At 47.3% G+C, this 13,194-nt stretch overlaps 2 protein-coding genes across 2 annotated transcripts in view; one reads left to right on the forward strand and one right to left on the reverse strand.

Moving 5' to 3' along the window:
* BAG3 (BAG cochaperone 3) overlaps positions 1-10,129 on the reverse strand; it is a 29,615-nt gene extending 19,486 nt beyond the window's left edge. Inside the window, 2 exon segments of the mRNA XM_068256805.1 lie at positions 9,839-9,962; positions 9,964-10,129. Coding sequence (XP_068112906.1) covers positions 9,839-9,962; positions 9,964-10,010 — 171 coding nt within the window. The 5' untranslated portion in view covers positions 10,011-10,129.
* A 282-nt stretch (positions 10,130-10,411) lies between these two features.
* Positions 10,412-13,194, forward strand: part of TIAL1 (TIA1 cytotoxic granule associated RNA binding protein like 1) — a 76,933-nt gene continuing 74,150 nt past the window's right edge. The window contains exon 1 of the mRNA XM_068256807.1: positions 10,412-10,468. The gene's annotated coding sequence lies outside the window, so the exon portion shown is untranslated. The remainder of the gene's footprint in view (positions 10,469-13,194) is intronic.

The following is a 13,194-nucleotide window of genomic DNA, read 5'->3' on the forward strand; positions in this document are numbered from 1 at the left end:
CACAGCACTGTTAAGTATTAGACTAAGGAGTCGGAGCCATTGTGGGTACCCGGAGTTGGAGGTTTCATAAACTGAGGAGTCCGAAGATTTTTGTACCGACTCCACAGCCCTGATATCAGCCATACAGACCCACCCTGATGATCTATTGAAGAAAAGGTAAAGATTTCTCGTGGGAAAGGCGGCATCAGCTACTGACTGGGATTAAGTTCACTCCCTGGTCACAGTTCCTCTTTATGGTAGCCACTGCATCTTTATTCCTGGGAATGCCACCACTGCAGTTTCTGGCTGTATCTACTCAAAGTACTGGTTAATAACAGTATGCGGGTGCAGATACTGGCCAGGGCCCGGCCGCATGCATGGGAGCCAGAGGTGGACTTCGCGTTTCTGCTTTGTTACAATGAACATTTCTCGGGAGATTGTCTTGCAGCTGTCAGTGGTAAAAATAACCCCAATGACACACATCCAGCCGCATGAAGCGCTGGGGCTGCATGTCAGAGGTCACAGCTCGGACAGTGACTAAGGCAATGCACAAATGTCTGAGCTATGTATAAGGCCTGAGTCACAGGACACCTCCGTACATGTCACTTCTCATCAGCCTCATTCTACGGTCACTAACATCCTTCCAGCATCACGATTACCTCGCTGACTGACGAATCAACTAAACATGTTACTCACAGCCTATCAGATTGCTTGCTTCAGGTCAAAGGGTGACACGACGGCCTCAATTCTGGTAGCTTTGTGAGGTAAATATTTTTTCGTAGGTAAAGTACCTCATGAGGTATTTTCCTATTTTTCTAGCAATTCTGAAAGATTTTTCTCCATTTCCGAACAGGAGGTAAAACATGAGGCAAATGCATAAAGTGAGGTAAAACATGAGGTATTTCAGCGGTAAGCATGCAGTAAATAAATACTAGTCTTTAATTGTCTTCCATAAGTTAGGATATTTTTTGGAAGATTTTTTTGTTTTGGGGGGGGGGGGGGGAAGAGAAAGGTGTATTTGATTATGTAGTAACCTATGAAAAGTAGGTTTATAAGCATCCTTAAAGAGACACTGAAGCGAGACTAAATCTCGCTTCAGGTCTTATATATAGCAGGGGCACGTGTGCCCCTGCTAAAACGCCGCTATCCCGCGGCTTAACGGGGATCCCTTCACCCCCAACCCACCCCCCGCAAATGTTGGTCGGAAAATGGTCGCTGGAGATATCCTTCCTGGAGGCAGGGCTAACGGCTGCAGCCCTGCCTCCCAGCGCGTCTATCAGACGCGCATCGCCGCCTCTCCCCCGCCCCTCTCAGTGAAGGAAGACTGAGAGGGGCGGGGGAGAGGCGGAGATACGCGTCTGACAGACGCGCATGGGGCAGGGCTGCGGCGGTTAGCCCTGCCCCAACCAGGAAGCGCTCCCCCGCTGCACAGAGGGGGTTTGGGGGGACAGGGACCCCCGTTAAGCCGCGCTATAGCTGCGTTTTAGCAGGGGCACGCATGCCCCTGCTAGCTATGAGGTCTGAAGCGAGATCTATTCTCGCTTCAGACTCTCTTAAAAAAAAAAAAAAAAAATATATAGCACACCATCAGTAAATATTTGGAGTTTTATTTCTACTATTCTTTTCTATTACACAGCCTGCATAGAAAAATGACACTAAAACGGCAATAGGAACTCCACTAAAAACTACAAAATGCATACAAATTGACTTTACCTCCAGGTACAGGCAGGTCTTAAACTGATCGGTAAATTATGTCCTAACATGCCCCCTAATTTCCATGAGAATAGCCATTTTTGGTAAATTACCTCATGAATTACCTCATGAGGTAAAACGTGACCAAAACCTACCAGAATTGCTAAATGTCATTACCTCATGAGGTAAAATTACCTCACATGAGGTAATTTGTTTGATAGCCCTACCAGAATTGAGGCCTTTATTGGTTTCCAATCACTGAAGACTTCATATTTACATGGAACTGTACTGCAAAATTGTATACATCCGAATAAAGGGTACCCGAGGTGAGAGGGATATGTAGGCTGACATGTTTATTTCCTTTTGACTTGTGCACATTGCCTGGCTGTCCTGCTGATCCTCTGCCTCTAATACTTTAAGCTATAGACCCTGAACAAGCATGCAGCAGATCAGGTGCCTATTGCAAATCTGACAAGATTAGCCGCATGTTTGTTTCAGGTGTGTGATTTAGTCCCTACTGACCAGAAAGATCAGCAGAGCTGTCAGGCAACTAGTATGGTTAAAAAGGAAAGATATAAGGCAACTTCCATAGGTCTCACACCTCGAATGACTTTAAAGAGTAACTGTCAGGCTGCAAAAGCTAATTTAAACCTCTATTCTCCTGTGTTAAACAGTTTAGAAGGAAGCCAAAAAGGCAATACTGCAGTTAAAAATCTCTCTTAGGGCTGGTGCACACCGGGCGGCTTTTTGGGCGTTTTCAGATCCGCTTGCGGCTGCGGATCTGCTTGGTCAATGTATCTCAATGGGGTGGTGCACACCAGAGCGGGAGGCGTTTTGCGGAAACGAAAAATGCCTGGGTGAGGCATTTTTTGGATTTCGGATGCGTTTCTGCCTCAATGTTAAGTATAGGAAAAAACGCAAACCGCTCTGAAAAACGGCACTTCAGAGCGGTTTTGCAGGCGTTTTTGTTACAGAAGCTGTTCAGTAACAGCTTTACTGTAACAATATATGAAATCTACTATACTGAAAACCGCAGCAGCAATCCGCAAAACGCCATAGAAAAATTAAAAAAAGCGTTTCAAAATCTGCTAGCGTTTTGCGGATCTGCTTGCGGTTTTTGGTGTGCACCAGCCCTTACTTTAGATGTTTGCTGACAGCAAGGCTCCGTATTCCCAAGCTCCTAAGGAGGACGCAAGCCGAATAACAGATACTGCAAAGCATTCTGGGGCCCTCCCCTGGCTGCTAGTGAGGCTCAAGTTTCAACAGCATGTAACAGTCTAGCTCACAGCACTAATAAAGGCCCATACACACGTCTGATTTTAGCGAACGACCCGTCGTTTGAACGTTCCGTCGTTCGGACGTTTTCGCGTCAAATCCGACGTGTGTACAGACTATCGTTCGGGTGATAAGACTGGTTACCAGCGATCCGCCCGGCGGATCGTTGGTAACCAGTCTTATCACCCGAACAATAGTCTGTACACACGTCGGATTTGACGCGAAAACGTCCGAACGACGGAACTTTCAAACGACGGGTCGTTCGCTAAAATCAGACGTGTGTATGGGCCTTAAATCTCCGGGCAGAGTACACTGCAGGAGTCCGCTATTGTTCCTAACCACATGGCTAATTAATATTCACTGCACAGTAGTGTTATTCATTACCAGCGTTTGTGAGAGTGGAATCATCAGGAAGCAGGGAGGATATTACATCACAATGAGCTGTCAGGAGCATCATTCTCTGCATATACTATATAAAAATTATGTGAAGTACAAACATGGACAGTGAAATGCATATGTAATGTAAGTGCAGCCAATCTTTAGCTACTGATATATGTGTTTATTTTCTCTGAGACCCTATACCTAACAGCTCCTCTTTAAAGGATACCTGAAGTAAGAGGAATATGGAAGCTGCCTTATTTATTTCCTTTAAAACAATACCAGTTGCCTGGCAGTCCTGCTGATCTTTCATGCATCAGTAGTGTATGAATGACTCGCCTGAAACAAGCATGCAGCAGATGCGGTCAAAGTGAATCCAACATCTGATCTGCATGCTTGTTCGGAGTTTGAGGCTAAAAGTATTAGAGGCAGAGGATCAGCAAGGCAGCCAGGCAATATGCCTAGTACAGGACATAAATAAGGCAATCTCCATATCCCTCTTGCTTCAGGTACCTTTAACCCACTTGGCGTTATGATTTTTTTCTGGATTTTAGGGTCTAAAAGCGGAGAAGAGGAAGTAGAATTGCGGCCAATGTCGGGAACCCCCAGGAGTTGAGAAACGCATGCTGCCGCGCATTGCTCTGCACAGACCTGACGGCTACCACGAGTTCAGCTCAGGGACAACGCGCCTAGCATGTTTTAGGATAAACAGCCCATACATTTTATGGTGAAATCTATTGAATATCTGTGCGCAGTATATGTGGGGGAGGAAATCCCTCAATAATCAGATCAGAGAGTAATTCACCCGTTTGCCACAATGGGTCTTAATCTAAAAGGTGCCCATACATCTAGTGATGGTGGGGAGATTCGACCAAGAGACAAATCGAGAGAGAATATATAGAGATATACTGTAGCCGGCATGATCACCCGATCAATTTTTCGAACTATTCCTGGCCAGAAATCAGTCACAAGGATCAATTATGCTGGAAAAAACTTGGTCGCAAGGGTTCAACCGGATGCGCAGCGGCAACAACGGCCGATATCAAGACAACCAATGGACCCCGTCGGTGTCTTTCCCACATGCGGAATTGAAGGATCATCTGTCACGACGGCACAAATCCTGCCCTCCTCCGGTATTCTGTCAACAGTGTGTATGTATTGAGCGTTGCACATATGTTGATTTTAGGCACGCTTATGGGCCTGAGGAAGTGGGCTTAAAGAGAACCAGAGACGAAGCACCCTCATGTATTTTATTACATTTATCAGTGGGAACATGACAGTAAACACCTACCCTGCTTTTAGTTTCATTCTTATCTGCTTAATTAGTCTATTAGCAGCTGTAATAAGAATCCCCGACTGGCTCAGTCTAGGTTTGACCTGGAATCATTATAGCTGGTTCACTCTTCTGTGGAGTCTTTTCAAGCCCAAGCCTGCCACCTCCTGGCTCAAATTTCCTGCTTTGCATACTGAGAGCTGTGATGACATGGGAGGGGCTGCTGCTGAGAGAGAATCTCTGAAACAGACAAGTGTGGCTGCAAGCCTGCAATATGATCTGTGTGCTCTCAGCATAGATACTAATGATGACTGCAGTTTCATTCCTATGAGAGACACTTCCTACAGGCAGCTGCACATCATACCAAAATGAAAGCACATAGCCTAAATAGCAGCCTAGTCTCATATAGCCTAGACAGCACATCCAGAACAACTCATAACCCGGAAGCAGAAGGAATATGAGCCGGCGGCCATATTTGATTTTTCCTGGAGCAATAATGGATAAAAAAAAAAAAAAAAAAAATTATAACACTAAAAAAAAGGCACACCAGAGCGGCGAAATTATCAGGTAGAGCATTTATTCTTTACAAGCTATCGACTGATATGTTTATTTTGTGTGAAACGGTCATCTCTGGTTCCCTTTAAACCCATAAAACGCGTTGCCTGTGCAAAAATAAAATTATCTTTTTTTTCCCTACGAGAATGTCATTGAGGTAAGCCACCTCATTTATCGTTTTTACTGGTTTTATAAACGCCTTGGGCATTTCTTTACCCTCATTGTGCTTAGTCACCCCCCCCCCCCCCCCCCCCATCGGTTGTGGGCGGCGGTTCAAAAACGGATTGAAGCCGATGTCTTTTTTTAAAGAAGAAGCGACCGCTACCAGTCCAAGCTTGGGACATCCCGGAGTGGAGGCGGGGTCAGTATCTCCACCTGCTTCCTGTGGTCGGTTGCCCCCAGCAACCCACCTTTGTGAGTAGCCCTTTTATCATTATATCGTTTTCAGTGTTACTGACATACTACACCATTTGGGCTCCCAATTTGTTTTGTCTCTTCTTTCCAGGATGTCCCGACACCCCATCCACTGAGTCCTCCTCCAGTGCCCGGCATCATCGCAAGCGTCTGTAGCACATGTACCAACTTCACTACATGCCGCTATGTCACATGGTACAGGTGCTCATGGGGACGCTGGATACTGGAGGAGGCCAGGATTCATGCCAGCGTGACAGGTAGTGGTGGGGGATAGGGGTCAGTATACACACTTGGGAGCAGGAAAATTTCATGCTGAAATCTATTGAGAATCGGTGTGCAGTGCGTGGGTGGACAACAGAACCCTCTCTGAGCATTGTACCAGACCTGTTTGAGTTTATGCTCCTTTTTTATTGCCTGATGAAGCAGGAGATGCCCGCGAAATGCCATGCACTTGCTGGAGTATATGAATAAATAAAAATCTGTGTCGTTTTCAATTTATACACAACTTTTGTGTTTGTCTGCTTGGAGGAGGTTTAGGGCCCGTTTCCACCAGGGCGGTTTCGCCGGCGATTCTGCAGAGTTTCCCCGCACATGATTAGCACGGGGAAACTGTCATAAGGGATGACGGCGCTGCGGCAGAATCGCTCGCGGGAGCGATTCGCCCGGAGCCCCCCGCAGAATTCGCCGCGGAGGCTGCGAATCCCATAGCCGTGCATGGCACGGCTCATGGGATACGCCTGCGATCCCGCCCACCGGCTCAGTGCGGCGTGCGTCTGCGAGACGCACGCCGCACTAGTGGAGACGAGCCCTAAGTCTACCACTACCGCCTCTCATTTTAACCTTTTCAGAATATTTTATCCTTTTGGTGCATATATACTGTAGAGCCCTCTCTGATCAGATTCATTCAGAGAGGGATCTATTCAATGGTCAATCTGGCGGCACACAACGGTGTGTTCACAAATGTCGCAGATTTTATTTTCATCTATAGATACTGAGGGGAAACAGCAATAAAACCCTTTCACTGTATTAAAACTGAAAGAAGAGTATTTGCCATGTTCAACTGCATTTAAAAAAGATAACTGAAATGAGAAGAATAGAGAGGCTACTATGTTTATTTCCTTTTGAACAATACCAGTTGCCTGGCAGCCCTGCTGATCTATTTGGCTGCAGTAGCAAATGAGATCACACCAGAAACAAGCATGCAGCTAATCTTGTCAGATCTGACAAGAATCTCAGAAACACCTGATCTTCTGCATGCTTGTTTGAGGTCTATGGCTAAAAGAATGAGGATCAACAGGATAGCCAGGGAACTGGTATTCTTTAAAAGGAAATAAATATGGCTGCCTCCATATCCCTCATTACAATGTCCTTTAACGTCTGGAGAATCACCAGGTTGGATGAAGCCTCAAAATTGTATTTAGTTATCCTCTGAGGACAATTTGTTCTGGGGTCTTATTCAAGTCCTGCTTTGCCTGTGTACAGGGGGAGGGGGCAAACCAGCGAACATTCTAGACCCCCGCTAACCCCAAAACACTGAACAGCTGACAAGTGACAGGAGAGCGGGGAACAGCTGAGATTCTCCCGGTAAAGGTCACAGGACACCTCAGCGCCACTTGTTTATTGGGAAGGATTTTCTTCGATTTACTGGGATGACCGACGCAGGGCGTGCCTGTAAGATGTATACACGCCGCACAGCATCATGGGAAAGAGCAGTGCTCTGCTTTATGTCTGACACCTATACCAGGAGTGGCTCACGATAGAATATTCTGCAGAACCATTCAAACAGCTGAGATATAAATAGCCTCGACTTCACGAGAGAAGGAATGCCACTAAAGATGGAGGACATTTCAGAAATCTCCTCTCGCTTGCCTCTAGTGAGGCCGTAGGAAGACCCCTTCCTACCCAGAGATATGAGGGGGAACATAACGCTTCTAATATACATATCATGCCAGACGCCAGCACCGTCTGCTAATGAGCTACAAGGAAACTTATACAACCTAATATAACTGTGATAAATGACATATACGGTATCAAAATTTACATTCTATCTGCGCTGTCGAACATCAATACACAGGACATCCTGTGGGAAACCTCATAGGGAAAATTACACTAACGTGATAGGGTGGACAGCACCCTTTCGGATAGGTTGTAGTAAACTTCAACGCTATTTGGCCATTCACAGTGTTTTGTGCTGTAGAGCAGAGTTCCCCAACCCTGTCCTCAAGGCCCACCAACAGTACATGTTGTACAGGAAACCACAAACATTCACAGGTGGAGTAATCGGTGTCTCAGCAGAGCTGATTAACTACCTCTGTGGATTTCCACAAAACATGCACTGTTGGTGGGCCTTGAGGACAGGGTTGGGGGAACACTGCTGTAGAGCATGCTGTGATTGGAGAGCTGTTCCCTATGATGTTTTCTGCTGGGTCCCCTAAACTAGACTAGCCCATAAAACACTATAATATCCTAATACATCCAATACACATAAAATTAAAAAAATTAAAAAGAAAAACCTTGGACCACAAGAGTCACAGTAGATTGCATACCGTAAATGTGAACCCCAACTGTTTTACACCATTTGTAACCCGTTCTTGTTGAAACAGCCATGTTTGCCACAGTACCATGAAGGCTGACACTGGCAAATGCAGGGTCGCTATCAGGATCCCTAAAAATTGTGTGGGCTTCATACAAGGGACACATCAGGGCCCCTTCATGCAAGGTACAATTTATGGTACTTCCTACATGGGCCTAGTACTGGAATAGTACCAGCATCCACTTGAGGGCAGCCATGGTTGAGAAGGTGGAGTCTCCAACATTCTTCCAAGGAGGACTGCTTGGTGAAGTTGCAAGCACCACCTCCAGCTAGGCTATATCAGGTATGAAATGGGAAGGCCTACCACAGGAAATGGGGAGGCTACTGTCCCACAATCTTCTTGCAGAAGCTTGCAGTCCAAGCTTCTGCAAGAAGATTGTGGGACAGTAGCCTCCCCATTTCTTGTGGTAGGCCTTCCCATTTCATACCTGATATATTGTGGAAAGTACGGGGTCATGTTGGATATGGATGGTCGCATATTCGCGGATGCTTCAGCTAAAAGCTGGAAGACCTTGAATAAATCTTCAGCTAATCTGAAATGAGAAGTGTGATTGGGACAGTGGGGGGGGGGGGGGGGGGGGGGGGGGGGGGGGACACACAAAAATCGATTGCCACCATGAAAGACGATAGGTTGCGTGGTACAAAACCACTGAACAGTATAGCAACACTGACTGGAATCTACACTAGAGTGGTGAAACGATCAGAATATTGAACAGAAAACATGGATCAAACAACCTCAGACCGCTCTCTAGCCACGAAAAAGTGAAAATCCTTAATCCTTATCTCAGATCTGTTGCTAGGCTATACACAGGTCGATATCAGCCCGGTGTGGAAGACCAAAAACTACTCCACGATCCAGAATAGATTCTTGATTCTCATTACTGATCTCAGCTAAAATCTAATTGAGAATGGATTAGAATTGTATCGCTCAATGATGATGTAACAGGATATGCAGTCATTGGTCCAATGTCACTCCTCTCACACTTGCTCAACAGATTTTTCCCAACACATTTAATCACCTTTTTTGATTGACAAACTGTCTGCAATCAAAGAAAAAAAATTGATCAATCGGGCATCTTGGAGGCAACAGATCACTGGCAAATCCAACCAGAGCAAAGAAATCAATAGATCTATGGCTGAAACGATTCTCTGCCAGAGTGCTGGTTCAGCCTGCTTGGGGCATAGCCAGAACTCATAAATGATAAGTGCTGTATCATAAGATGCCCATACACTGATCAATTTTCTCATTTGCTTCCCTGTAGATTCAAGTCATCCTCTGAGATTCGATTCCCAAAAATAATCAATCGAACAGGATGGAAAATTTAGATCAATCATAGACAGGACAGGAGCAGAGGTAATCGCTGGCCCATAGCTATGCACTGTATCGAACAGTTCAACGCTGCAGATCAATCAATTTACAACAGATTCCCTGCTAAAGTCTATTGGAAAATGAGGTGCAGAGCGTGGCAGGAATCAATTCCTTCAGAATCGATTGTTTCGAACATTGGGTGTAAATCTGTGAGTGTATGGCCAGCTATACATATAAAGTCAGGTTCCAAAACCCTCATCAGTCCCCGATTAGTCAGCTGCCCCGAGTCTGGTGAGTGCAGTGAAGTTGTGGCACGTGCATGGGACCCCCCCAGGATGTCACACCAATAGGGGACCCCTCCCCGGCTCACCTTGCCGCTGTCCTGCATGCGGGGGTCGCTCCAGGTGGTCGTCCGGTTGTTGTGGTCCACAAAGAAGGGCCAGCCGGTGTTGGGGTCCAGTTTGATCTCCCAGCCGGGAGGAAGGGGGGTCGCTGGACAGGGGATTCCTCATGCTGCTTCTCGGAAGAGTCTGATGAGCCATGCCGATCCGCTCTACTCACTTTATCTGACGCCCTCGGGTGACGCCAGACACCGGCCTGGAAATGTCTGGAAGAGCCGCTGACAGCTGATATCCGACACCGGGGAGGGGGCTTGAGGTAAGCGGAGGGTGGGGTCAAGAAGCTAGAAAGCCAGCGGGGGCGGTGTTTTGGGCGGAGCTTGATCACAGAAAGCAATAGTGCGGGGCGGAGACGCAGCAGGTTGGGCGGTAATGAAGGAGGAGAATCCTGGGGATGGGAGGGGAATATGTTGGAGTGGGCGGTGATTTAGGCTGTAGGGGGGAGGAATGATATAGCGACTACAAGTAACTGCTGGAAACTTCGGCCAGGCTCAGAACTTGGCAAAAGGTATCTTCGCCCTGACTCATCACTGAGCGCACAGCTCCACCCCGAACCGAGAGTCCTGCCTGCCTACTGCTGAATCACTTGCTGGGCCTGAAAGGTGCTCATATGGAAAAAGTGCTCATACATCTAGCGATGTATGGGCAGATCGACCAAGAGACAGATCTCCCACTCTCTCTCTATCTGTGGTTAACCATAAGGTAGCTATACACTGGTCGATCGATCAACAGATAGATCCCTCTCTGATCGAATCTGATCAGAGAGGGATCGTATGGCGGCCTTTACTGCAAACAGATTGTGAATAGATTTTAGCATGAAATCGATTCACCATCTGTGAAGCTGCTGCCGCCCCCCCGCCAGCTATACATTACCTGCTCCGCCGGCGCGTGTCCCAGCTGTCACTGCTGTCTTCTCCACTCTGGGCTCCGAGTCCGGCTGGCTTCACTGAACTTCCTGTCCGGGGAACAGTAGAGGGCGCTCTACTGTTTCAACTTCCTGCTGGGACAGGAAGTTCAGTGAAGCCAGCCGGACTCGGAGCCCAGCGTGGAGAAGAAGACAGTGGGGACACGCACCGGCAGAACAGGAAATGTATTGCAGCTACCGTCGGTCGTCGGGCATTCGATCGCCGCTATCGATGCACTCCCGACCCGCTGGCGACCGAGCAAAATCTTCCGCACTGACGGATCGACGGGAACGATTGATTTCGGGCGGAGATCGATAGTTCTGTCAGCGTTTGCGCAACGATTTTACGGCAGATTCGATCGCAGTGATTGAATTTGATGTAGATCGGTGGGAAAATCGTTAGGTGTATGGGCCCCTATATACCGCAGGCGATTCCCAATCGATTTCAGCGAGTTGCCTGCGCAGTAGAGCAGACCTGATTGGGTATTTGTGCCTTAGCCAGATCGGAAAGCCACTACTGCGCCTGTGCAGGATTGCAGTAGGTAAATATTTACCTCTCCGTGTTCTGGGGCTGCCAGCGCTGGATTCCAGAGGGTGATGATAATGGGGAAGCCTCATTAGGATCCAGAGGGGGTGTTTTTTTCGTTACATATTTTGTTTAAAAACGTTACCAGTCCGCCAAGTGCCCATCGAGGAGTCCATCGATCTGCCACATTGCCGCTCCACGTGGCTGCCGGCATACGACATGCATTTTGTGCCACCAATTTTAATCGTATTGATAAAAATCAAATCGGATGGTCAATAGGCCATAAAATCGACATGTATGACCACCTGAATGGAACCATACAATTGTTAGCAAGAATCGTCTGAGAGATCAGATACATACAGTGGTGTGAAAAACTATTTGCCACCTTCCTGATTTCTTATTCTTTTGCATGTTTGTCACACTTAAATGGGTACTTATCCGTTAGCCGGGCGCATCCTCTAGGTGGCGACAAAACTCCACCAGAGTTACATCTTTCCCTACTATCCATGTCGGTCTGGAGGGGGGAATAGTAATTAGCGCCACCTGCCGGATGCGCCCGGCTAACTGATAAGTACCCTTAAGGTGGCCATACACTGGTCGATGTGCCATTAGATCGACCAGCTGACAGATCCCTATCTGATCGAATCTGATCAGATAGGGATCGTATGGCTGCCTTACTGCAAACCGATTGTGAATCGATTTCAGCCTGAAACCGATCACAATCTGTTCAGCTGCTCCTGCCGCCTGTCCCCCCCCCCCCCCCCCCCCCCCCCCCCCGTATACATTACCTGAGGCTGGCTCCCGGGCGTCTTCTCCGCACTGCACCGCACCGCTGTTCTTGCTCCATCCCGGCGCTTCCTGTGTTACTCCGTGACCAGGAAGTTCAAATAGAGCGCCCTCTATTTCAACTTCCTGGTCACCGGAGTGACACTGGAAGTATAAGCGTACACTGGGACATGCGGAAATGCGGTGCAGCGAGGAGAAGAGGACCCCGGAGCCAGCTTCAGGTAATGTATACATGCTCGGATCGGGCCCGAATCGTACGCCGCAAGCGACGCGCTCCTACCGCCGGGCGATCGAGGGTAATTTCCCGCACGGCGCGATCGACGGACCGATCCGATTTCGGAGGAAATCGGATCGGCGGGTGCGTTAGTGCAAGCGATTGGCAGCAGATCCGATCCAGGATCGGATCTGCTGTCGAAACGGCCGTGAATCGAGCCAGTGTATGGCCTGCTTAAATGTTTCTGCTCATCAAAAACCGTTAACGATTAGTCAAAGATAACATAATTGAACACAAAATGCAGTTTTAAATGATGGTGTTTATTATTTAGTGAGGAAAAAAACATTCAAAACCTACATGACCCTGTGTGAAAAAGTGATTGCCCCCCTTGTTAAAAAATAACTTAACTGTGGTTTATCACACCTGAGTTCAATTTCTGTAGTCACCCCCAGGCCTGATTACTGCCACACCTGTTTCAATCAAGAAATCACTTAAATAGGAGCTATCTGACACAGAGAAGTAGACCAAAAGCACCTCAAAAGCTAGACATCATGCCAAAATACAAAGAAATTCAGGAACAAATGAGAACAAAAGTACTGTAATTGAGATCTATCAGTCTGGTAAAGGTTATAAAGCCATTTCTAAAGCTTTGGGACTCCAGCAAACCACAGTGAGAGCCATTATCCACAAATGGCAAAAACATGGAACAGTGATAAACCTTCCCAAGAGTGGCTGGCCGACCAAAATTACCCCAAGAGCGCAGAGAAAACTCATCCGAGAGGCCACAAAAGACCCCAGGACAACATCTAAAGAACTGCAGGCCTCACTTGCCTCAATTAACCACCCTGGCGTTCTATTAAGATCGCCAGGGCGGCTGCGGGAGGGTTTTTTTTAAATA

Source organism: Hyperolius riggenbachi, chromosome 10 (assembly GCF_040937935.1).
Source record: "Hyperolius riggenbachi isolate aHypRig1 chromosome 10, aHypRig1.pri, whole genome shotgun sequence".
Lineage (NCBI taxonomy): Eukaryota > Metazoa > Chordata > Amphibia > Anura > Hyperoliidae > Hyperolius > Hyperolius riggenbachi.